The 26,289-nt window shown below is 44.5% G+C and overlaps 1 protein-coding gene across 3 annotated transcripts in view; it reads right to left on the bottom strand.

Moving 5' to 3' along the window:
* Positions 1-26,289, bottom strand: part of PKHD1 (PKHD1 ciliary IPT domain containing fibrocystin/polyductin) — a 454,852-nt gene that overhangs the window by 418,662 nt on the left and 9,901 nt on the right. For all 3 annotated transcript variants that reach the window (XM_060403704.1, XM_060403705.1, XM_027959080.3), the window contains exons 5-18: positions 24,564-24,672; positions 20,950-21,007; positions 17,280-17,358; positions 15,099-15,173; positions 14,048-14,112; positions 13,500-13,539; positions 12,556-12,626; positions 11,006-11,107; positions 9,883-9,978; positions 5,319-5,460; positions 2,917-3,031; positions 1,655-1,933; positions 1,094-1,183; positions 909-999 (exon numbers count right to left, since the gene is read on the bottom strand). In XM_060403704.1, the coding sequence (XP_060259687.1) occupies positions 909-999; positions 1,094-1,183; positions 1,655-1,933; positions 2,917-3,031; positions 5,319-5,460; positions 9,883-9,978; positions 11,006-11,107; positions 12,556-12,626; positions 13,500-13,539; positions 14,048-14,112; positions 15,099-15,173; positions 17,280-17,358; positions 20,950-21,007; positions 24,564-24,672 (1,412 nt within the window). The remainder of the gene's footprint in view (positions 1-908; positions 1,000-1,093; positions 1,184-1,654; positions 1,934-2,916; positions 3,032-5,318; positions 5,461-9,882; positions 9,979-11,005; positions 11,108-12,555; positions 12,627-13,499; positions 13,540-14,047; positions 14,113-15,098; positions 15,174-17,279; positions 17,359-20,949; positions 21,008-24,563; positions 24,673-26,289) is intronic.

Consider the following 26,289-nt stretch of genomic DNA (forward strand, 5'->3'; position numbering starts at 1 on the left):
CACAACATGTCTGCAAGGAATGGGTTATGGGTTCTCCATGACACTGGCCTCTCAGTCCTTGGGCAAGCTGAGCAGGGCTCGGGGTGGCCAGCACCCTCCAGCTCGAAGGCTCCACCTATGAGAAATGCCTTGTGTCTGCTCCAGAGCATTAAAAATCTATTATCACTTTCTATGTGTACCACAACAAAAAAATATTGAGAAGCAAAGAGGTAAGGTATGTTGACTGCAACTTAGCTCACCTTACGATTTCTAAAACATATCCTCACATTTTTGGAATATGCTAGACTACCGTCTTGGGCTTCCCAAGTGGTAAAGAACCCATCTGCCAACGCAGAAGACATAAGAGACTCGGTTCAATAGGTTGGTCGGGAAGATCCCCTGGCATAGGAAACTGCAACCCACTCCAGTATTATTGACTGGAGAATCCCACAGACAGAGGAGCCTGGCGGGCTTCAGTTCATAGGATTGCAAAGAGTCAGACACGACTGATGCAACTCACCATGCACAGCACAGACTACTGTATTATGTAAGAATTCCTTTGAGATGTGATTTGAGTTAAACAAGATTTGCACTGTTCTGCTATGTCTCTCCTGTATCGGTTGCTCTTTCCCACCTGTGGCATGAGATGCAGCTCCTGAGCCTTAGTCACCAGCATCCTTTGTTTCTAACTCTCTGCTCCCCTGATAGCACGGAAGGGATGTCCTTTCTTTCTCTGATTCCCACACCAAGCAGCTCCCTCCCAAACATGCAGCCTCTCTCTTAAACACTGTGTCCAAATCCAGTTTCCATTGGAATGAACAGAGTTACCTTGGAGATGAAATGAAGATTGTTCCCCTTTTATATTAAAAAAAAAAAAGAGAGAGAAGGGTAAAGAAGAGGGTCGGAATTTGCCAAACCAGGAATTGTACCTTGTTCAAATCCCTGCCAGAGTAGGATGTTCGCTGCAAGGGGTTCCAGTTTGCATTTGACTGCAAGTAACTCCTCAACGGCTGTTTGAATCTGTTAATAAGAGAAATGACCAGGAGCTCATGCCATGGACTTAAAGACTACCTCTAGTTTCCCCCGCCTCTCCTTATGTGAATAAAATGCCCACCTGATGGGCTGTGGCATTTGCAGGGATTGGCTGACTAGAAACGTTGTCCCAGGTAAGGAAGAAGTTCCCTGCGCCAGACACTGTCAGCATCTAAAAAGTCAAGAGTGACAGAATTAAACAATATGTGCTCATTGAGCCAAAAAGACAATCTAGGAACATAAGACATACTTCCCTGACTTGCTATAGACAGTATATCAGGAAATAGGACCTAAATGGGTCGAAAAGCTATGAAATCACACGTGTATACACTCACAGGCACGCAAACAGGGGTGTGAGTATTAGGAGGACCTTATTTCCTCTCTGAGGAATATGTTTCCAAAGGAAGATTTACCAGGACTTTGGTACCTAAGATTAAGTCCATGAATCAGGGCATCACAACAGTAAGATTCCTTTAAAAAAAAAAAAAAATCCTCTCAACATTACTGGTTGGATGTCCAATCTCTTTTGCAGGAGAGTTATCATTACGGCTCAAGTCTCCTGGCTCCCAGCCAGCCAGCACTAAATTCCTTGCAGAGTTCAGCCCCTGACCCTAACCCCATGGGACAAAAAACACAGGCAGACCTGGATTTCCGGAAGTCTCTGGGCCCAAGCTCGGATCTGATGCTTCTCCTGGAGGTATGTGCTGACCACGTCAGGATTCAGCCAGGTGTTGTGGATCTGGACACCAATTTTCACCCCGCTGCTGGGGGCTGTCCCTCGATGCTCTGCTTCCAGGTAGTACCTGGCTCCCCCACGCAGCTCCAGCTTGGGGGTCTTCTGTTGCTGGGTCTTGTCACTCCCATTCTGCTCCCAGGAGTCAAACCAGTCGGCAGTGCCCACCCTGATAGAGGCCATTTTCACCTGCACCCCAGTAAACACATCAGGACCGATACTGTGAACCTTCTGGGCCCCTCTCTCTCAAACAAAAAGCATCTAGACATCTACTAACAAGGGACTTGGGGGCTGTTCTGCCTTTTCCAACAAGTTAGCCTGAACTTTTTAGGACTATTCTACACATGCCTCTCCAGTCATCTTTCTTTCTCTCTCTGTCTAGATTACATAGTATTCAGATGAGATGGATGGGCCATGTGTAAACCTGGAAGAGCCAACCAGAAACCCTAACTTTACATGATGCTGTGGGTAAAATTATATGACACCCTTTGAGAAACCTAAATGACTTGACCACATCAAAATCTATGATGCTTCTCCACCCAACTAGCAAAGTAATTTCATAGAAGTATATCCATCATTTGAGAGAAAATACTATGTTTCTTTAACAATGGCATTAAGTAATTTTGGTTGTTTGCTAAAACACTTTTTTTAATCTTTCAAAACTGGCCAGAAAATTCCTGCATAAAACTAGCTACATCCACACCCAGAATCAGTGGTAAAAAATTCTGAGTCAGACAAATCTGGATTTGAATTCTTAATATGCCTCTTTATCACCCCCGTGGCCCTGTATTGGTCATACAAGCCTTCTAAACCTCATTGTGCTCATCTGGAAAATGGAGATAAAGAGACATAGCTCACAAGACGCTGTGAAGCTTAGAAACAAGGTATGTAGCATAATGACCAGCAAGCTCTGTTTCAAAAAGTAAAATCATGTAGATTATTTCTCAACTTTTTAAAATTTCTAATTTTAAAAAACCTGTACACACATATGCACACACCAAAACAAGAATTAAAGTCTCTGGTTGCTTAACAGTGTGTTACAACTATCAGTAGAACATGAAAGCCTTCGTTTTGATTTACTGCTTTTTTTGGTGTGTTTTTTTTTTTTTTTTTTTTTTTCACGAGTGAGGGACTGGGGACAAGAAGAAGGAAAACAAGAAAGTGGTGAATACCTTGGTCCTCAGGTCCTCCGACCAACTGAAATACAGAGAAGCCTGGTTGTCAGCCTGGATCCAGAAAGTGTAATTATTTGTCTCTGGGGCCACAAAGAACCCACTGAGCCGTGCTCTGGAAAAGCAGAGGAACACAGAGAAAGAAATGGGGGCAGCCAAGCCCAGTATCACTGACCCAACAACAGTGCCCTTGGATTTTGTTTGTCTTTATGTTAATGAGGAAGAAACATTTGACTCATGCCTGTGACTGGCCAGAGCCCTCTGGATGCATCTCTTCCTGTGATGCCTGCCTGGCTCAGTACCTCAGCCCTTCACTTTGAACTGGCACGACTCCCCAGGCAGTTTGCATCATTTTTGGGAAAGTTGTAGCCACAGCATAGGGTCACCTGGGGGCTTAGCTGAGATCACTTACCAAACATGGCCAGTACAGGGTCTGGCACATGGTAAGCATTCAATCAATAGTAAATATCATTCTCATTATTAGAAATAGAGATCTTCAATCAGAGTTTTCTCTGATTTCATCTAGATATGAAGAATACAGAGAATATTTTCTGAGAATAGTTTTGAAAATAACTAAAGTTCAATCATTATCATATTAATAAATATTCCAATTTTTTAATCTTAAAATTTTGAATTTTACAGAAACAAATGCCAGAAAGAATAGAAAGAGTTGCTTTCTGGTTTGGGGCTCCTTGAAATGGCAGAGAGAAACCTACAGGTCATACCAAATAATCAAAATGCTCTTTTATCTGTTGAGGTGGGACTCTCCTTGATGCCCCCACACACACTGAATATAGCTGAAAGATTTTCCTTGGAATATTATTTATGGTCCTCAGAAACTATGACAAAAAGATGCGGTACTAGGTGCCACCAAACACACACACACACACACACACTATTTATTGCCACTTTAAAACCATGTACTGGTGGTTAGATATCTAATTAGTAAGACTTTTAAGACAATAGACATTTAACTCTGATCAGATTTCCTTCCCTACTTGGTTCCTTCAATGTCTGAAATTCAATGAACAGAGAACAAAGCCTTCCTTTTCACAACCGAATTAACCTTTAAAATGGCCAAGAGACTTCCCTAGTAGTCCAGTGGTTAAGACTCTTCACTTCCACTGCAGGGGACCTGGGTTCGATCCCTGGTTGAGGAACTAAGATCCCACATGCTATGCAGCACAGCCAAAAGAAATCAGTAGAATAGTCAAATCCTTGAAAGAGGCTACAGGTTGATGAGAATTCACCCGTCTGCAAACGCAGGAGACGTAAGAGACACAGGTTCGATCTCTGGGTGGGAAAGATCCCCTGGAGGGGGACATGGCAACCCACTCCAACATTCTTGCCTGGAGAATCCCATGGACAGAGGAGCCTGACAGGCTACAGTCCATAGGGTCGCAAAGAGTTGGACACGACTGAAGTGACTTAGCACAGAATTCAGACACAGGAGTCATAACCGACCTCTCTGAGGAGAGTTTCAAAAAAAGAAGGGATCCATCACACCTAAAGGATATAGACACCTATATACAAGCTTAGAGCACACTGTGACTCCACAATTCTCTTATTTTCTACATTTTTAAGCCCCCATCAAAATAATGAGAAATTCTGGCCACATCCTTGAAGGGATTAAAAAGACAAAACTAAACTGAACAGGGAGACTTTACCACACTGCAGTCACTACTGTAGAAAACAATGTCTCCCGAGCCCATAGGAGCTTCCCTGCTCTACACCAGCCATCTGGTTGACCTACATTGTGAAGTCACTCAGTCACGTCTGACTCTTTGCGACCCCGTAGACTATAGCTACCAAGCTCCTCCATCCATAGGATTCTCCAGGCAAGAATACTGGAGTGGGTTGCCATTTCCTTCTCCAGGGGATCTTCCTGACCCAGAGATCGAACCCAGGTTTCCCACATTGGAGGCAGACGCCTTAACCTCTGAGCCACCAGGGAAGCCCTGACCTATAGCACTGGATAATTGTTCCCACAGAGCTGTTGGCTGCCCAGCCTCTGCTCCCTCATGTGACCAAAGGGCAACTGTTTGAGTCTTTTTTTAGCATCATCCAGATATAGGTTTTACCTCTTAACCACATTTCTACAGGAAGTTTTGCCAGCTCTTTACCAAGCTTCCTGTCCCACCCAGCTAAATGTTCTGATGAATAGTCCTCCCCAAAGCAGATTTCAAACTAAGCTGTACAACATACATATTTTACTCATTGATCAAAATTTAGCATGTATGCATAAAGGGCCTGTGGTCCATGAACATAACCAATACTGGTGAGTTAGTAAATATTTTACATTTTCCCCCAGAAATCTCATTGCTTACTCATCTGTCTCCTAGCCTCACCCAGGCCAGTAGAGACGCTTGTGATCTGGACATCCACTTTTCCTGCAAACATACCTGAAAGGTTGCCCTTCCTTTGACCAAAATCCAGATGGAGAACTGGCATTAGGGGCGATCTGCCAACTGTACCCAGGGGTGGCTTCAGTCAGGTCCAAGTCCTCAGAAGCATCTCCAACTTCAAAGAGAAGCCCTCGATTGCCTGTTAGACACGTATGCCTCATAAACATCAGAGGGGGTTTCTCCCCCAGGCGGGGGAACTTCTTGACTACAGATTCAGGACAAAGATGATACGGGAACTATTTAGAAGGTGAGTCAACTGAGACCCAAATGGAGTACTCATCTGAGACACTAGAAAGACTATACATAGAGCTGATTCACTTTGGTGTACAGCAGAAACTTATACAACATTGTAAAGCAATTTTACCCTAATACATAAAAGTGAAAGAATACCCCCCCAAAATACAATAAAGATAATATAAATGTTCTAGAAAGGGGAAACTACTGCTAGGTGTAAGAATTCAGCCTCTGAGAAAGACACCTGACAAGGAGCAGTAAGGGGGCATCTTCTCAGAGGACCATAAAAAGCAAAGGAGCTCTTTTTAATGGGAGTGTCCAGATAAGAGAAAAGTGTGAAAAAGCAATCAAAGGCCTGTGAAGCCAGGAGTGCACTTCAGAATCTTTTAATGTCATGAGAACTCTATTCCCTAAACCCTCTTTATCTCAGAAAACTGGCAATCCTCACATTTTTCATGAGTCTTGACCTCAGTTTGTGAACAGGCAGCAAATCGTGTGACAGGCTGCCATTGCATAACATTCTAAATGTCATCTATTTAATTGTGTTTTATATAAAAAAAAAAAACCTGAGACCAAAGGCATATGTGTGATCAATCAGTTCAGTTCAGTTGCTCAGTCATGTCCAACTCTTTGCAACCCCATGGACTGCAGCACACCAGTCTTCCCTGTCCATCACCAACTCCAGGAGCTTGCTCAAACTCATGTCCATTGAGTCAGTGATGCCATCCAACCATCTCATCCTCTGTCGTCCCCTTCTCCTCCTGCCTTCAATCTTTCCCAGCATCAGGGTCTTTTCCAGTGAGTCAGCTCTTCACATCAGGTGGCCAAAGTATTGGAGCTTCAGCTTCAGCATCAGACCTTCCAATGTATGTTCAGGACTGACTTCCTTTAGGATTGACTGGTTTGATCTCCTTGCTGTCCAAGGGACACTCAAGAGTCTTCTCCAATACCACAGTTCAAAAGCATCAATTTTTGGCACTCAGCTTTCCTTATAGTCTAACTCTCACATCCAAACATGACTACTGGAAAAACCACAGCTTTGACTAGACAGACCTTTGCCAGCAAAGTAATGTCTCTGCTTTTTAATATACTGCATTGTGTGATCAATACTGGCTACTAATTGGGTTGCCGGTAAAAGCTCTGGAATCACCCATGGGTGGGTTGAGAGTCCAGCTCTACCACTTACTTGATGGGCAGCTTTGAGCAAACTGCTTCACATCTTCCTTTTCTCCTGCATCAAAATGGGGTCAATAGTAAACAGAGAAACTGCTCTAAAGACTACGGGAGCTGAGTTACACGGCAGTTACATCTCAATAAAGCCGTGGGGAGAAGTAAAGTCAGTTTGACAACTCTGGAGGGAAAAAGACTAAGGGAGCTTAAAGTATATATACAAAGAGCCGGAAATATAAGTACTCAGTAAAGGATAGCTAGGGCTGTTATTATTATTTTAAATTCCTGTTGTTATTCCCTGTTAAATCCTAAGAAGGGGAAACAGATAAGGAATAAGCAGAAAAATAACAGCATATTTTAATGTACTATTTGAGGTTTCTCAGGCTTAGCAGTATTGATGTTTGGGGCTGGATAACTCCGTTGTGGGGCTTCCCTGGTGCTGCCTGCAATGCGTTTTAAGGGCTACTTCCCTGGCGGCTCAGAAGGTAAAGCATCTGTCTGCAATGCAGGAGACCCGGGTTCGATCCCTGGATTGGGAAGATGCCCTGGAGAAGGAAATGGCAGCCCACTCCAGTATTCTTGCCTGGAAAATCCCATGGACAGAGGAGCCTGGTAGGTTACAGTCCATGGGGTCGCAAAGAGTCGGACACAACTGAGCTACTTCACAGAGCACTGAAGGATGTTTACCAGCACTTCCAGCCTCTACCACTAGAGGTCAGTAGCACCACCATCCCAGTTGCAAGGACGAACACTGCCAAGTGCCACGCCTGCTCCTGAGAACAGCTGCAAAACAGGATCATTTGTCCTGTTACCCAGCGCATGAATTATTATTCATTATTACCCAACACAGGGCTGTGTGCCCGACACGCACTGAGGCCAAACAATACCAAAACATCGGAGCCTGGAGCAGAGAAAGGTTTACTGCAGGGCCATGCGAGAAGAGTGGCTCATGACTAAAAAAACCCAAGCTCCCTGAAAGCTTTTCCGCAAAGTCATTTTATAGGGAAGGTGAGGGAGGGGCGTTATTAGTTGTTGCAAATTTGTAGGTGTCAGATCTTTTGTTCTTGAGGTCAGGCCACAATGTTCCAACCTCCATCAAAACAAATGTTATTCTCTGTTCTGTCAAGAAGGGCAAGGTCCCTCCCACGGAGGCTCAACCTTCACCCTCTGAGATCCAGGTCCTAGTTAAGAGGAGGGGGGTCCCTGCAGGTGCTGGTTACCCTGCCCAGGGAGTGTACGGCCAGCACGCAAGTTTGGGTCCTCCTGCCAGTGCCCAGCCCAGCTGAGGAGGCAGTTCTCAGCTGGTGGTGCCCTCCGGTGTCCAGACCTTACCCAGTCATCATCACAGAGGACTCCAGCTGCCCCTCAGGATCCTCAGGCCGCCCAGATTGGGGCTGCATCCATGAACTGCAACCCATGGAGACCCCTGCCTCCATTAGGTCACAGAGGCAGAGATAAGGGGAGAAGTCGTCCTTGACTCAAGACCTGCGCCGGTCAGTGGGCGGCTGTGGTGAGGACTTGGGAGCTCTGCAGGACACAGCCCTCATTCTGTCCCTGAGACCCCCAGCTCACCCGCCAGCCTGAGACCAGACAGCCTGGAGGGCCCTGGGGAGGAGACTGTGATCTGCCTGTCTAGAGCTAACGATCGAATGTTAACAGCTGCCTGTCCACCCCACCCCTATTACTCTTCCATAAAAGAAATTCCAAAAGCATTGTATAAAGGACATTGTCAACCATCCAGAACTGCCACATTATGTTTTCCATACACATTTTATTTATAATGTACCCTTTAAACTCTTTTGATCTTATTTTAGAGCAACATTCTGCAAACTTGCCTGCTAAATGTAACAAGGAAGCCTAGAAATGCAATAAAAATTATTTCTTCAAGTTAAAAAAATCAGCAGCATTCAAGAAATTCCCCTACCACTACCCTGGTAGCTTCCAGCAGGAACTGCTGTGAGAGGAATCAGACTGTCTATTCCCTGAATCCAGACTCACATTTTCTCCATCACTTGCTTCATATAGTCGTTTGTTTCTTTGGATTAGAGCTTTCCCTGAGTAAAGACCACAGATCAGGGACCTGGAGAATGCCCAGCCTAAGCTTTGAATGTGTTTTTACACCCAAATAGCCTTTCTTTAGAAAGTTTCCCCCCTTGATGAGACTCAGGAGGTGAACTCCCCTGCCTGTGATTTAACTGTGAAGTCAGCCCTTGTGGGGCATGTAGGACTCCAGACGCCAACTACCTTTCATCCCTAACTACACCTGAGATCCTGTTCTAACGCTTCCCAGAAAAGTGCTTCCCTGGTGCACTTGCAATTTGTAGCCATGGGGTAGGAGGTTTAAACACAGAAGGTGGACTTCCCTGGTGGTCCAGTGGTGAAGAATCCGCCTTGCAGTTCAGGATACCTGGGTTCGATCCTTGGTCGGAGAAGATCCCACATGCCATGGGGAAACTAAGCCAGTGTGCCACAACTGCTGAAGCCCACATGTCTGGAGCCTGTGCTTCTCAAGAGGAGCCGCTACGGTGAGAAGCCCATGCACTGCAACGAAGAGTCACCCCCGCTTGCCGAAACTGGAGCAAGCCCATGTGCAGCAACGAAGATCCAGCCAAAAGTAGACAGTAAAAAAGGACAGTGGCACCTGCCCCCCTGCCCTCTTTGTTTCTGGTGGCCCCATCACAATACACCTCTACTTTTCAGAGTAACAGAGAGCTGCCCACAAGGGCAAAGAAACAACGTTTAAATGCACCCCATTACACCCCACTCTCTGCTTCATCTAACCGTCCTATGAGCATAGAAGAAGCAGTCTGTTGCTCTGTCTTCTTAGAGTGTGAACTAGGGTGCAACTGACCCAGGGCATGGAGGAGGCAGCTCAGGCTTTTCCACCAATCACTATGGCGATGTCTTGATGGCAGTTACACTTCCTGGATCGTGGTTTCCAGTGAACCTCACTGGCCATTCAGTCGCCTGGGGCTAGGAATGCCGGGTGTTGCCGAGCATCTGAGTAAAGCTAAGAATACCTCTGAAAGTAAAGCTCTGATCCATGATGCACGGCTCACTGAGCAACCGATCAAACAGCTGAGACCAGATTCAAACACCTTCCTTTCCACTTCCTGCCCCTTGTGGTTAAAAAATGTCGCCGTGGCGACTTCCTTACCTGCCTGAGGAGCAGAGAGCCTTGCACCTTTACTCGGGGCCCTGGTGGTACACTCAATCCTCCTGGGAGACACATGTCTAATATCACACGGAATGCCTGAGGGGAAATTTAAATTAGATACAGATGTCAGTAGCAATATCAGTGGAGGTACTGATGTGGCCAAAGGACCACACTAAAGTAGACAGGCTTCTGTCGCAGGGCAAAAGGCCGGAAGTGGAGAGTAGAGAGAAGGTTGTGGGAGGAGGCAAGAAAGAGAGAATGCAGAGCAGTGGAACACAGGCCACTTAGAACAATCAGGAAGAAAGCAATGCCAGCCATGCCGTTCCCTGGAGATGACCGAGCTCGGGAAGGGAACTGTGACAGCAGAGTGTGAAAACATCATCCAGTATCCTTGGTGTCACCAGCTAAAAGAGCATCCCATCTGGCAGAACAAAGGGTTCCAGGCAGGTTCCACAAAAGCATTGGCCAAGGGGGCATTCCAGAAGAATCTGTGTAACAAATGCCCACCCACTCCTGCTTATTCCTACAAACAGGGCGAAGGAGGAGGGAGTGAGGTTGCCTTTTAGAAGGAGTGAAAAGTGAAAAAAAGTGAAAATGTTAGTCACTCAGTTGTGTCCCACTCTTTGGGACCCCATGGACTGTAGCCCACCAGGCTCCTCTATCCATGGAATTCTTCAGGGAAGAATACTGGAGTGGGTAACCATTCCTTTCTCCAAGGGATCTTCCCAACTCAGGGATTGAGCCCTGGTCTCCTGCAATGCAGACAGATTCTTTGCCATCTGAGCTGCCAGGGAAGCCCTTAAAAGAAATACTTTTGTGAAGAGGAGCTGTGCCCTTGCTCCTCTTCCCTCCCCAGATGGGGACACCAAAGGGACTTGCTCTGATTTGTGAGTGTATCTGCAGCAGGACATTCTATTTCTGTTACATGTTTGCAGAGCTGCAGGGCCAAAATCCCTTCCTTTTCCCAGTCTCAACCAAACATAGGACAAAGACTGTGGAACAGGGTCCCAGGAGGAGTCAGAAGAGGCAAAGATCGCTTCCCTTCCACCCTCTCCAGGCCAAAAGAGGTATATAATATCCTACAGCATTCAAATATGAACTCTTTTCAGTCATTTCAACTTACCTGCAATGGTAACCTGGGCAGGGTTGTCAAAGAAGTCTCCTGTAATTGTGATGTCTGTTCTTCCCCCAAGGCTCCCAGTTTCTGGAAACACAGACAGTATTTCTGCAAGAGGAAAAGAAAAGTAAGCTTCCAATTATAATTCAGGATGTGACCCAACTGCTGTTGAGTTGCTAAGTCCTGTCGGACTCCTTGTGACCCCATGGACTGTAGCCCACTAGGTTCCTCTGTCCATGAGATTTTCCAGGCAAGAATACTGGAGTGGGTTGCCATGTCTTTCTCCAGGGGATCTTCCCAACCCAGGGATCGAACCCACATCTCTTGTGTCTCCTCCACTGCAGGCAGATTCTTTACCGTCTGAGCCACTATACAGGATCAATATTTGAAAAGAGTGGGGATTGCAGCTTTTCCCATGCAGTTTCCCCATGGTTGCTCATGCTGTCAGCAGAAATCCCTGCGTACCATGAGGCTTTCTTAGGAAATCTGTCTCCTCACTTCAAGGACCGTATTTATACATCACAGAACAGTAGGTTATACTTTATAGAGGCCTCAACTTCACAAGCATTGGTCAAGGTCTCAGCTTACACATATGAGTCTGTGATTTGCTCTAAGCAAAAGAATGAGTTACCTTGTCATATGCCACAAGTCCCCAGGAATTTAACTTTTTCTGATCTTTTCCCTTCCTATGATCAAACTTTGAGAGTTCTAAGTTTCATCCCCTCAAAGCGAACAAGCAGTCATGTTCTCTGATTAACTGAAGGTACAAAGAGGCTAATTATGAGTGGTTACCACTCCAAAACAAAAGCAAGGGTCAAAATTCAGCTTTGACAGAGGCAGGCCACCTAGAGAGTGAATGGCATCGACCCCTCGACTTAGGACATGTCTTGCACTTTTGGCAAAGGTAGATTTCTGCTGCCCCTGGGATCTGCATCAGCCTCACAACTTTTCAGTGGTTTTGAGACTGTACTCAACTGGAGAAGCTAGCACTCACTTTCAGTAGTCAGCTTTCTATTCCTGGACTGAGTTCGCAATTCCATGCAAGTTTCCAGTTTTTCAGATTTTGCCTTTTTTTGTATGCTCATCAGATAGCAACACAAACTTAGCATCTGTATCAGCAAATCATAAATCCTTGAAGGAATACTCAGAGGTGAGATGTTAAAGTAACTACAAAGATGTGCTTTTAGATTTTTCAGCGCCATCTCTTTCCTGTTATTCTTTTAGAACATACAATAAGGATGATTCCCCCTTCTTTCACGCAGTCTGTATCCCTAGATTTTGTATAGAAATCCATGACCAAGCCTCTTTTAATATTTTAATTTTAAATTTAATTTTTAAAAATTAATTAAATAGTAAATTTAATATTCAAAAATTTAATATAGTAACTAAAGGCAACACTCAACAAGCAACCTATTCTCACACAAAACCAAATGGCCATCAATGACCGCAGGGAAAGCTTCAGGTGTTAATGATCATAGAGAAATGGCCAGGGGAAGGCAGAGAGGCCAGGGTGGTGTGAGGGAAGGGACGAGAAATACCGTGAAGGAAAATGATACCTGAGTACGTCTGGTACAGAAAAAGGTCTTGCTTCGCACTGACCAGCCATGCATCCTTGTGTATCACTGACCTCCAAAAAAGAAAAAAAAAAACACAGAATTGTGATTTGGATGAAAATTGCATCTGGGATTTCATTTTTTAGATTGACTGCTTGAAAGAAGATCACTAACTTTTAGTGATCTTTAAAACTGTTTAGATACCAGCGCCTTTAGATGACTAGAGAATACCAATGGGGCAAAGTTTGTTTTCTGATCTAGAAAATTACATAGGAATAATAATACCTACTTTACAGAGTGTGACTAGCATTAAACGGAATAAAGAATGTGTAAGGGCTTAGTTTGGAAATGGCCCATGGGAGGTATTCAATAGATACTAGTTTTATTCCTTCCTAAAAAAGGAGACAGACACAAAGAGCAAATCTCCCAATGTTGAGCTGAGTAGCTATAGGTCATGTGTTATTATCTTCACAATGAAATTAATATCAGCTAGGCAATGCCCTTTTCAGGAAACACTGAAAAGTACATAGTGTCAGAACATGAGGTAAGGCAAGCAGAAATCCAGACTGCACATTTCTGTCTCCAGAGTTCTATAAAATCTGGACCCTTTCCATTTGAAGAAGTCATTTCCTGGAATGACACAAGGCACTTTATGGAACTATACACTGTTTTAAAATTCCAGTATTATGAGATTACTTAAGAAGTAATTCCCCAAATTCTGTATCTTTATCACACTGAAACATTTACATCACTTCCAGATGACTGCACAGGACACAATTATATTCACTCAGGTAAAAAAAAGAATCAAGTAGGTACCTGGAGTTTTATTACACTACTGTTTGTATACATTTGAAATTTTCCATTATAAAAGGTTAAAGAAAACTAAGCAAGACTAGAAAGTAGATAATGTAAGATAAAAATAAATTTGCTTCTTCCCAGTTACTTACTTTCCTTTGTTAAATACTGAGAAACTAACATTCTGGGAGCCTGTAACAAATAGAAACAAGCATTAAGACAGGAACCTGCATGAACTACATGGGCCAGGACATTGCTATCATAAAGCCAAGAAGTCCAGCGATCACCAAGGTACCACCCACACCTTAACTTCTCTAACAGTGCTCGAAATAAACACATTCCAGACTCGCACCATCAGCAATGGCAACTTCTAACAATAAAAGGATAAATGTAATAGCAATAGAGCAGCTAAGAACTGGCTTGGAGTTTGGCCAAGAGTGATAAATCCTGCTCCACTGGTTACTAGCTTCAACTTTCCCACCTATAAAGCGAGAAGAATCCCACCAGCCTCACAAGTGCATGTGTGAGGATTCATTTAGTTTATATTTAAGCTGCTTCCCATAGCGTCTCTCAGAGAATTCTCCACAAATGGTGATTATTATTATCATCCTCAGGGGAACCAATTCTTGAAATAGTTTTTTTCTGGACACAGAGACATAGATGGATAAGACTTTAAAATGCTGTTCCTTCTCAAACAGACCAATGTAGTTGCCTTCCACACGACACTGCAGAGTCCCGAGACCGTGGTCCTCCTGGATAGGATAGCTAGGGAAAGAACAGGAAAACGTGAGAGATAAGAATTACCTGGCAATTCACCTCAGAAGCTCTGGTTCCTTAGCCAGGAAGGTTATAAAGTAAAATAGAATAAAATTCTAACTAGAGTTCTCATCAATACATACACTACCAGTCAAACACGTAGTGTGAGAGACAAACTTTGACGTACTCCTTACCTCCATTGGGTTCTTTCTTTCCAAAGTCTGTTTTATGACAAGGACAGCAAGATCATTATCACCCTCCCCCCAAAAAAAGTCTATTAGCAAGTATGAACCTGAAACAGGAAAATTCTGAGCAAACAAATGAAAGACACCAGGAAGAAATCACATTATACAATTTGCCTCTTCTAAACACTAGTCCCAAAAAGCTAAGTCATAGGGTACAGAAGGTTAACCCACTCAGTCCCGAGTGATTTGAAAAAGCCAGCAAAATGTTGATTATCTGAAAAGGAAGCACATAGATACTCATTTTCTAAATTTTCCTTGTAATAAATAAACAACTGAAACTTTAGTGTTTTTTCTCTCTGGCTAGTCGATACAGTACAGTGGGTGAGAGGATGAACTCTGGATATAGTACAGCGGTTAACAGGATGAACTCCGGAGGCTAGTGAGTAGACCCAGGTTCAAATCCCAGCTCTGCCACTTGCTCTTAGTGAGACTCTGAGCAATTACTTAACCTATGTGTACCTCAGCTCCCAAATCTGTAAAGTGAGACTAAGAGCTGTATGTACTTACAAGGTTATTGGCTGCCTTCAGTGTGAAAGTGTTCGTGCAGTAAGCAGTTATTATTAGCTAGCTGTCTTTTCAAGAAAGCGTTCAAGTTGCATTGTGAATCGATGACTGTGCCATTTCTAGGAAGTCTAAAGATAAGGCAGTCAACAGGCATGGGTGCTTTATATTAAAAATAGATGTTTGTGTGTGTGCTATGCCCACGTCGGAGAACCTAAGAACATAAATGTTGGCAAGAAAGATACTCACCGGGATCCCGTCTGTCTGTTTACAAGAGAGCAAGGAGTGATCCATTTGTCTCCCTGAGCTTCCAAAATCAGTGGACTGGATACAAAAGAGGAACAACAGACACAAGTCAAGAGGGAGTGCTCTCTGCTAACATTTCTGGAAAAACTCAGAGGAAACACTATTGTGAACATTCATCTCTTAACTTACGGGGCATTAGTGCAGGTGGCTGGGAACTGCCCCTGAGGAGATGCTAAATCAGACCCTCAACCCTAGGGCAGGGTGCATTACACTCATCTGTGGCGCATACTTTCACACCAGTGAGGGAGCACTGCACCTTCCAGAAAAATCATCATCATCTCTCCCTTGACTATACTGGGTCTATACAGAGCCACTGAGGAGTGTATGCCTGTGTTCCTCCTAAACAGTATCCCAGACCAAGGCTGTGATGACACCAAGTACCGAGTATGGCATATCGTACTTGGGATGTACTTGGGGCTTCAAGCCTCCATGGGAAGAGTAATTTCCATTCAAGACAAGTTGACTATTATTACTATTATTATTAGGCCACAGCACAGCTTGTATCTTAACTCCCTAACTAGGGATCCAGCTGTGGCCATAGCAGTGAAAAGGGCCGAGTCCTAACCACTGGGCTGCCAGGGAATTCCCTGACCATTATTTTATGCCAGAAATGTAGATCCTGAAAGCAGTCAACTTCAAAATCAAAGATTTGTAGCAGAACATGAGGATCCCCCCATTCTATCCAAGGGGTAGAGGAAAAATTAGACATACTATGCAGTGTCTCTCAGCAGAGCATCTCATGAAGCTGTGGTCTTTCTACCTTAAGCTGCTGCTGCTGCTGCTAAGTCGCTTCAGTCGTGTCCGACTCTGTGCGACCCCATAGACGGCAGCCCACCAGGCTCCCCTACCCCTGGGATTCTCCAGGCAAGAACACTGGAGTGCCATTTCCTTCTCCAATGCATGAAAGTGAAAGTGAAATCCTCACTATAACTGCTTCATGCTGAGTAACCACAGTTGCTTAGAGGTACTCATGAACATCTCAATTTCAACACTTTCTGTTCTGTTCTACCCCTTCCCTGGCATTAAGGATTCACTAGTATCACTTTCCACTTTAAAAGTCTCCAGTGGAAAAAGTCACATCAGCATCCTATGTACCCGACTCTTTGCAAGCCCACCAAGGTCCTCTGTCCATCAGATCACCCAGACAAGAATATTGGAGTGGGTTGCCATTTCCTCCTCCAAGGGATCTTCCTGACCCAGGGATCAAACCCCTGTATCCTGCTTGGCAGGCAGATTCTTTACCACTAAGCTACTAGAGAAGCCTTAATCATTCCCCCAAAATATTAAAAACTCAATTGCTCGCACAAACACCATATGACATCACTCACATGTGGAAACTAAAATATGATACAAATGAACTTATCTTCAAAACAGAAAGACTCACAGACATAGAGAAGAGCCTTGCAGTTGCCAAGCGGGAGGAGGAGAGGAGGAAGACAGGACCAGGAGCTTGGGATTAACAGATGCAAACTATTACATATACTAATAGGATGGAAAAACAATAAGGTCATACGTTATAGCACAGGGAAATATATTCAGTGTCCTGTGATAAACCATAATGGAAAATAATATGAAAAAGAATGTATATATAGATAAACATATAGACATAAAACTGAATCACTTTGCTATACAGCAGAAATTAACACAACATTGTAAATCAACTAGACTTCAATAAAATAAATTTTAAAAATAGCTCAATGGCTTTCTGTACATTTTCCTCTGATCACACTAACAGAATTTCTAAATATACAGATGGATAACAAACAAGGATGTTACAGTGGTCAGGTTCACACATGGTTATAAAAGATTTATTCCAGCCTGAGAAACAAGAAGGAGAAGGGGAAGAATCAAGAAAGAAAATCCACAGACGCAATTACAGTACAACTCACACTGTGCCCAGAGTGACTAGTTGTCAGTAAATAAATGGACCGACTTAATCGACCAGTTGCAATTACATTAGCCAAGTTTGCTGAAGCCCAGCTCACCAGGGACCATAAACTGCAAAGAGGAAAATAGCAGTTCTGTGCCAACTGCTCACAATTTATTGCTATCAAGGAAGCCGGTCTCAGGGAGCAATCCTGCATATCTGTAACAGGTCGAACGCAGAAACAAGCACACACTTACCTATCAATGTACTCAGCATCAAAATCAAAGGTTTCTGACCTTCCAGTGATAATCCAGCCATACACATGTATTAGCTTTCCTGTTTGAAAAAAAATTTTTTTAATTAACCTATTCAGCTCACACTCTAAATATATAACATAAACTGTATTTTTTTTTCAGTTACCTCTACCCAAAATGGCCAAACTGGTCGTGACTCAGAATACTAACACAGTTTTATAAATTGTACAACAGGAAAGGATCACCAAGTATGACCCAGTCTTCGATATCAAGGAAGCAAAAATAATCAACCATCGCCAGTGCAGACTTTATCACGTAGGTATGGAGCGGAAGGAAGAGCAGGCCTTCCTCATTCCCCGGGAGGGAGGGATGGAGGAAGGGAGGGAGGGGCCTGCTGAAATACACTGCCTTGCTCCCCTCTCTTGGCTGTGTATAGACCACTCACCTACACGAGATTTAAGAATAATATTCTTTGGGAGTGTTCCATGTGACTTTCCTCTGGACACATGTGGTAAGAGAAGGCTCACATCACACAATCTGGTGGGATATTCAAAAATACTAAACTTTTTTCTGTATCTCAGAGTACAAAAGATAAATGTCATGGATGAACCAATCGGGTAGGAAGTCAGAAAGGACATGAGAGAGCAACAGAGCCCTGGCTTAAAGAATGAGCCACTGCATGTGTTATTCATTCAACAAAAATACTCATGTTCAAACATCAGGCAAAATGGGGATCCACAGGCAGCTCACACTGCCTTGCTCACTGATGAATGCATGACTTTCTCAGCTGGGTCTCCTCTATGCAATTTGCAGAGATTCCCATTGGGTAGCAAGCTTTTCCCTGACACTCGCCTCTTTTGAGTTTGTAGGATTAGGGGAGCAGGCATCAACAACCCTTTTCATCAAGGGCACTCTCAGCACTACCCCCAACGTCTCTGCTCAGAGGACCTGGGAAAGAAATCTAGAACAGCCCCTTCTCAGAAACATTCTGGGGCCCATACCAGCAGCTACTTGAGCTGACTTCCTCCAGTTGAAAAGCACCGAGATTTAGATCTGTGGAAATGCATGAAACAAGGTTTGAAGCAAACATAGCATAGCAAGGCAATGCAGTTCAAGTTCACCACACAATCCCACAACCTGCAAGAGTATGCCTTCCAAATAATGATAGAATTTTAACCATTGAGGCTGTCATCTTCCAGTATCACAATGCTAAGAGATAAGAGAGGTGCTGGTTAACTAGACAAAACCTCAAAATTAGAAGAGGGAAGGGCACCTATAGGGCTCATGAGGCCACCGACTTCAGAGGACTTTGAATTTCTTCACGGCTACACTTAAGGCCAAAAAAGAATATGACCAAGAAGTAATGCTTCCTGACATGCTGTGCATATGTTTTATTAATAGGAAGTGATTTTAGCTGCAGTCATTGGATGACTGGTCCAAAAACAATGGAAAACTTCCAGGAAGTACGGCAGGCACTTGACCAGGGAACGAGTACAATGAGGGGCAAGTTAGTCGACTTAGACAAAGGTCATGGGATTGGCGGAAGCCTAGGGCTTCCCTGGTAGCTCGGCTGGCAAAGAATCTGCCTGCAATGCAGGAGAACCTGGTCCAGTTTCTTGGTCAGGAAGATCCCCTGGAGAAGGGATAAGTTACCCACTCCAGTATTCTTGGGTTTCCCTGGTGACTCAGACAGTAAAGAATCTGCCTGCAATGCAGGAGACCTGGGTTCAGTCCCTGGGTTGGGAAGATCCCCTGGAGGAGGGTATGGCAACCCACTTCAGTATTCTTGCCTGGAGAATCACAGTGGACAGAGGAGCCCTGTGGGGAGGCCAGTGGGCTACAGTCCATGGGGTTGCGAAGAACTGGATGTGACTGAGCGACTAATCACAACACAACACATAGAGTCTGAAGGTCTCCACTGCCGTCCCATCCAGCAAAATAACTCACTTCATTTCATCAGGGCTAAATGATCAGTTTCCTGGCTTTGGCAGGCATGATTTCTACAACTGATGGGCACCATTTTAAAAACGAATAGGAGGTTATAGAAACTAGGAATTCCCGTGCGTTTTTGTCTTATTTCTGAACAAAGAAGCCCAACAGCAGCTGACAAATGGCTAAGCCAGACCATGAGCTGGGGGAGGTAGGGGGTGGATTCCACGTCACAGTGGAGGATTGTTAACCACATATAGGAAATCAACTGCTCACAAAATATCTCTGCTGTCCCCGCTACCTCCCCCATCTCCGTGGCTGCTACTCTGGGCAGGCTTCCCAAAGGAAATGAGAGTAATCGTCTGGAAAGTGATTTTGAAGATGCAGCCGTGTGGATCCTGCCCAGAGGGAGCACTCCAACCAGTTCTCCCCGAAGGTGGAGAAGACAGTGTGAAGAACTCAAACTGGGTGGGAGAAATGGCCTTGATTAATCTGAGTGCCAGCTGATTCCCTGCGTCACACCGCTCACAACAGGCTCCCTCCTCATCCCTCATCCTAACAAGGCTTCTATCGTCCAAACAGGGGGAGCCAAATGACAGCGTGTGACTTTCACAGGTCACATCTCTTTTTAATAAAACATGATCATGTCTTGATTATTGAATAATGTGCACTAATAATGCCAAACTCATATTCTTCAGGATGTAATTTAAAAAACACATATATCTGTGTTTCTGTACAGATGCACCAGAGACACTTCTCAGTGACTCGGATATTCATTTCGACATTTTTGAGCCATTCGAAACTACATCAGTTCATGTATTGAGACATAGTCACAAGTAAAAATTGAACAACTTGTATCCCCATACTTATACCATCTGGAATCCCTGAACAAATGAAAAACCTCAAATAGATATAGGAATTTGTCAAGAATCAGACTGCAAATTGTATGTAATCCTAGCTCTGTGCACTGTTAGTTTTAAAGCAGGTTTGGCAGGTCTTAGTTGCGCCCCTTTCTTTTACGTCCAGCCTCGACCCCACCAGCATTCTCTCTCTTCTTTTCTGTGCTCTTGGTCTCTGCATATCGGTGTGCTCTCTAGCTCATAACCAAACTCCCAGGATAAGGACAAGAGTTAACGGCCTTCCAAGTGGCACCCAACTAGGCTCAATACAAAATACAATCAATGTAAGGTACATGGGCCCACTCTAGATTCTGTCTGGGTCCAAACCTCAGCTTGACCACTCGTTAGGGGCATGCCTTTAGACAAATTACTTAACTTTTTGGTACCTCATTTTCTCATCTCCATAATGGAACCAATAATAGTTCTTATAGCACTAGGTGTTATGAGGATCTAATGAGATAATACAAACCAAAAGCTTAGAACAGATCCTGGCTCCCAGAGAGGGTCAATAAAGGTTTGCTAGCATGTGGATGATTATACACTTAGGAGTGATGATGACGTCTATTTTCTCCATTCTCCAGCAACACCTGGTTTGGTTTTGCTGGTCTCTCTTTCTTTTCACGTAAGGATTCCTTTGATTATCAGTGGCGTCATAGAGCAAAAGTGCCCAGAGGTGAAACCAAACCAGGGTTAAAGTAAACCAGGGGTTGACACTCACCTTCAAAACAACATCAGAGAAGCGGTAAGATTTTGCTGTTTATAGAGACCATCTACCAGGGTCGAAGGGTTTACCATAGCTTTGTTAAAGAGATTCCTATTTACTCCTTTCTTAATAGATTTCTTACCTGGAACTCCACTGGCTGGATTAACTTGGTAAACAATTGGTGTCTGTGCCCTGGAAAACTGTTTAGAAAGAGTTATCACGGTAAGCATTTCATCAGAACAGCACAACACCACACACAAGAAGCCTGCCATTCCTCACAGACCATTCATCTACGGAAGCAAGTCGCTGTATTTCCTCAAATCACTTCTACTTCTTTCCATTTTCATGATATTTCCATGAAGCAGAGACGATAGATGTTGTCATAGTTCTTCCATAGATGAGGTCAAGGGAATCTGACAAGGTCATCTGTCTCCCCTGCACCATTATCACTCACACCTGGGCAAGTCTGTTTCTACCAGCCCACCGGTCATACCAGGAGCATGTTTTACCAAAGGAAAGGTAGGCAAGCCATGCTTCAAAATACCAACCTTTTAATTCCATTATTGCAACTTGATATCTTGGGGTCTTGAAGTGGTTTTTTTTTTTTAACTTTTTTGGACAATAATTTGCTTATTTACATTGAAAGGATTGCAACTTAAATTATTATCAGCCAGTACCTTGGTAGGGATAAGCAAGCTAAGAAAATTAGAAGTTTGAAAGATACCCAAGGGAGACTTGTTCGGGAAAATGGAAGGTGCCTGTTGGGGGGTGGCGGGGGCAGGGGAACATGATGCAACGAATGAGAAGCAACATTATTCTCCAAGGAGGAAAGCAGCTCGGATGGGAGAGGCAGGGGGAGCCTGGTCATGGCACTCAAGTCACCCCCTGAAGCACATCATGTGCTAACTATAAGTTCCAGAGAGGCAGGGGCAGGGCCTAAGTCATTGGTTGTGTCCCTGGGCACAGCCTTGTATAAGGAAACATTTACATTTTTGTGAATGCATGGAGAGGCCCCATCTGAGACAACTGACACACTACCCGGAAGCAAAGGAGAAAAGGAGACAATTCCAGGAATCTCATATCACCTATCATCCTCTGGGTTAGTCCCAGAATGCAGCATTTCACAGTCAGGGAGACTGGGAAGAAACAGAGAGTCATAAGGATGGACTGCCCTGGCCGCCGTTTGAGCCCCATGCTAACGATTCACCCAGGAGGAGACCCAGTCTCCCCACCCTGCTACCCTCACCCCCAACTCTTACAGACACCTAGACCACCTTCCCTCCCCAAACCTACTGTACCTCCCGTCCGCAAAGCCAAGACAGCAAGTTGTTTCGCTTGGTCAGCTTCCAGCACCCCAGGAGTCCTCCTTCCCAGGGAGGAGGCCACTAAAGAGTAACTCTGGTGTTAATCACCAGCCCTCATCAGACATCGTGAATCAACAGACATTGACGGTGTCTTGGCAAGTGCGGGCTTTACGTATTGATTCACACATCGGTGCAGTCTGTCATCAAGGTTAGTTTCCTCGCTTCCTAACAGAAAAGGTCAGAAAAGAGTGCACAGAAAATATGCACAGTCTGGGGGTCAAAAGAAGAACGCTGTGACTTCACAGGCTGGGAGCTGTCTCTGATGGCACCGAAGGATAAAGATTAACACAGCTCCACACACACTTGCCAAACGTACACTCCCTCTCTCCCAGCCTCCTCCCGCACCCAGACCTCCACCTCCCGCCAGGACACCTTTCAGACCACTGTCATGCCCACTGGGACTTTATCATGGGAGCTTCGTGAAACAGAGCAGTGGTTACTGCCCCATCTCCCAGATGTTACAAACGGAGGCAGATGAAACAACCAAGTCCAAACCACACAAGAAAACACACCTGTCAACTTCCAGCTTAAAATACAAGGTCTACCCTTCAGCTGTATGCCTTCCTCCAGAAGAGCAGCGGAAAGAAAGCTTCATCACCCCTCCCAGGTCCTCAGGGTGGTGGAGCAGGCTCAGAAGGAAACCTCGGAAAGGGCTTCACTTGTGATTTCTCTGTGAGCTGACATGACATAAAGCGGTACTTTTTTAAGAGAAACAGGCCTCTGGTCACCCACCAAGCTAGAGACGTGACAGAGTGAAAAATTAATGAGCTTCCAAATCCGGCTTTCCTCATGCTGATCCCTGAGCCCAAGTAGGGTCGGCAGCAGCAAGATGGGGAGCTGAGAAGCAGAGGATGAGAGTGACAAAGCCGAGCCACCAGCTGCTTGATAAACCTTCTGTGAGCTGTTCTAACTTGTCAGTGCCTGCAGCAGGCTCTTTGGAGTGGACTGGCGAGGTGGAATTAATTTTTAATACACACGGTTCCCCTAGCCCCAGTCCCCAAACAAAGGCAGACACTGGGTTTCCTTCAGCTCAGAATGCCTCTCATTAACTGCATCCCCTGGTGATTTTTCATCAACTTACCGAGTTCGGGGAACCACTGAAGGACTTGCTATCTTTAATGTGTGATTTTAGGAAGTGTTTCTTTTCTTTCCCCTCTCTCTCCTTCCTAATCTTTTAATCAGTAGGAAAACTATTATCTGGGGTGAAAGGCCATCAAAACCAAAAACAGCATGGTGATTAAGGACCATGCCCGGCCATCTCTCTTCTGTTTTATTCATTGAGACACTGTAGAGGTGGCGGTGCGAGTCTTAATAAAAAAGAATAATTTTTTTCTTTCTGCCCCATATGTGCAGAAGCAAAATTCTGGAAAACAAGATTCCCTTGGAGGGAGAAACAAGTTGCTAAATGTGAATAGATGGCAAATTCTAAAGATGAATTGCCTATATTAAAATGCAGATTGTATGAGAGATGAATTTAGAAAACGAAGACTTGTTGTAAAGGAGCATTAGTTAATAACTAAACTGTGCTCTTAGGAACCCTCTTAAATGGAGGCTCCTTGTGGGAAGTACAACCATGGCAAGGGGCCCTGCTGAACCACTGCCCATTATAGAAAGTCTAGAACCTATGCTTTCAGAGATTATTTTAGTGTATTAATAAAACCAATCTGAAATGGGCAGTAGACGAAACAACATTAAGCCCCAATGTAAAATTAATGCATATGGAACCTCTGAAATAAGCCCAGGCATTGGCTCATAAACTCTCTCTCACTCTCTCTCCCCCAACCACCCCCACCCCACCTGCCCTGGTTGCTTTTGGCTGTCTCTGAGCTTGAAGGAGAATTGCAGCAGCCAACGCCCTTTTGGTTGAGGATCGGAAAGAGAAGCAGAAATCAACTGTGAAGCAGAGAGGAAGGTACAGCTTGGGTCCCTGAGTCCCTTCACCACGCTGACACTCCAGATGATCTCTGTAAGATGAACCACTGATGCCCAATGGTAATCTTTGAGGCTCCTCTATGGGCTTCCATTTAAATGAGGATTTAGATGCTGGTTCAAATCCTGGCTCTACAATCTATAAACTGGACGACACGGCCAAATTATTTAATCTCCCTGAGTCCCAGGTTTCTCATCTGTAAAAGCAGGAAAATAAAAAAACTACCCCATAAAATTGTTGTATTAAGTTTATGAGTATAAAGCACTTAGCAAGATCCTGACATTCACATGCTCTATTTTTACTTTCTTAAGATAGTCTCAGAAACCCCATGAATATCATCTACCTGTACTCTCATCCTGGCAAAGCAGACAGACTCCCTAGCTGAGATGTAACTTGCTTGTCAACAATGTAAGCACACCCTCAGATCAGGCAAACACACTTTCCTCCCTCCTTGGAACCCACCTTGAAAGTGCAGCTGTCTTGTGGTCCTGGATGTGGGCTGCCTACCACCTGTCCCCCAGCCTGCACTTCCAGGGAGTACACACCCTCCTGTGCTTCAGGCAGCAGAGATCTGAGGGCAGAAAGTGGAAATCCGTATGAATCACCCATGAATTGCCATCGACGGATGAATGGATTAAGACGTGGTACACAGATACAACGGAATATCACTCTGCAATAAAGAGGGATGAAACTGAGTCATTTGTAGCAATGTAGATGAATAAAGAGTCTGTCATACAAAGTGAAGTAAGTCAGAAAAAAGAAAAACAAATATCATATATTAACGCATATACATGGAGCCTAGAAAAATAGCACTGATGAACCTATTTGCAGGACAGGAATAGAGACACGGATGTAGAGAACGGATTTGTGGACCTGGTGGGGAAGGAGAGGGTGGGATGAACTGAGAGGGGAGCACTACCACATGTGAAATAGACAGCTAGTGGAAGCTGCTGGGGAGCACAGGGAGCTCAGCGCTGCTCTGTGATGACCTGGAGGGGTGGGATAAGGGGACGGGAGGGAGGCTCAAAAAGGAGGGGACACGTGTATTCTTACAGCTGATTCACACTGTTGTACAGCAGAAACTAACACAACGTCATAAAGCAATTACATTCTAATTACAAATAAATAATAAATAAAATTATTTTTTAAAAAACGTGAATTGCCAAAGCTGCCAGTCCAACTTCACTACTTCAAACGTCCTTCCTGCACCTGTGTGTGTGTGTGCTTAGTCAATCAGTCATGTCTAACACTTCAGGATCCCATGGACAGCAGCCCACCAGGCTCCTCTGTCCATGGAATTCTCCAAGCAACAATACGGGAATGAGTTGCCATGCCCTCCTCCAGGGGATCTTCCCAACCCAGGGATCAAACCAGATCTCCCGCATTGCAGGCAGATTCTTTACCAGTTGAGCCACCAGGGAAGCCCAAGAATACTGGCGTGGGTAGCCTGTCCATTTTCCAGGGGAACTGCTCAGCCCAGGAATCAAACCAGGGTCCCCTGCGTTGCAGGCAGATTCTTTACTAGCTGAGCTATCTGGGAAGCCCTCTGCACCTGTGAAGCAGAGCTAACCCAGGCTTCCTGTATTTCACTTTTTACCTCCCCTACCCATTCACTCAACTTTAAAGATTGGATCCTTCAGCAAAATAAGTTATGAATCTTTTATTGAAAGGACCTGAAATTTTAAAAATTCTGTCCTATAAAGAGTTGGAAGGGACTTTGATAGATAATCTACTCTAGTTTCCAGTTAAAAAATAATGAGTTCCATATAGAGGGGATTCCCAAGTGACTCAGTGGTAAAGAATCCTCCTGCCACTGCAGGAGATTCAGGTTTGATCCCTGGATTGGGGAAGATGTCCTGGAGGAGGAAATGGCAACCGACTCCAGTATTCTTGCCTGGGAAATCCCATGGACAGAGGGGTCTGGCAGCCTACAGTCCATGGGGTCACAAAGAATCAGACATGACTTGGCAACTAAACAACAACCACATATTAATGGATTAATGGGTAAGTAAATGTGCCAATGTGAAGGGCAAAGTAGGACCTGAGTCTGAGGCTCTTTCTGATAAAAGGCATTGATTTTGCACGTTGCCAAAAACTCTTGACTTAACACTTATTCCAGCAGCTCATAAACACTCCCCGTATCCCCCAGAGAGTCCTAGACCTCCTCTCCTCTTTTCATGAAGATCAC

The sequence above is a fragment of the Ovis aries genome, chromosome 20 (assembly GCF_016772045.2).
Source record: "Ovis aries strain OAR_USU_Benz2616 breed Rambouillet chromosome 20, ARS-UI_Ramb_v3.0, whole genome shotgun sequence".
NCBI classification, from domain to species: Eukaryota; Metazoa; Chordata; class Mammalia; order Artiodactyla; family Bovidae; genus Ovis; species Ovis aries.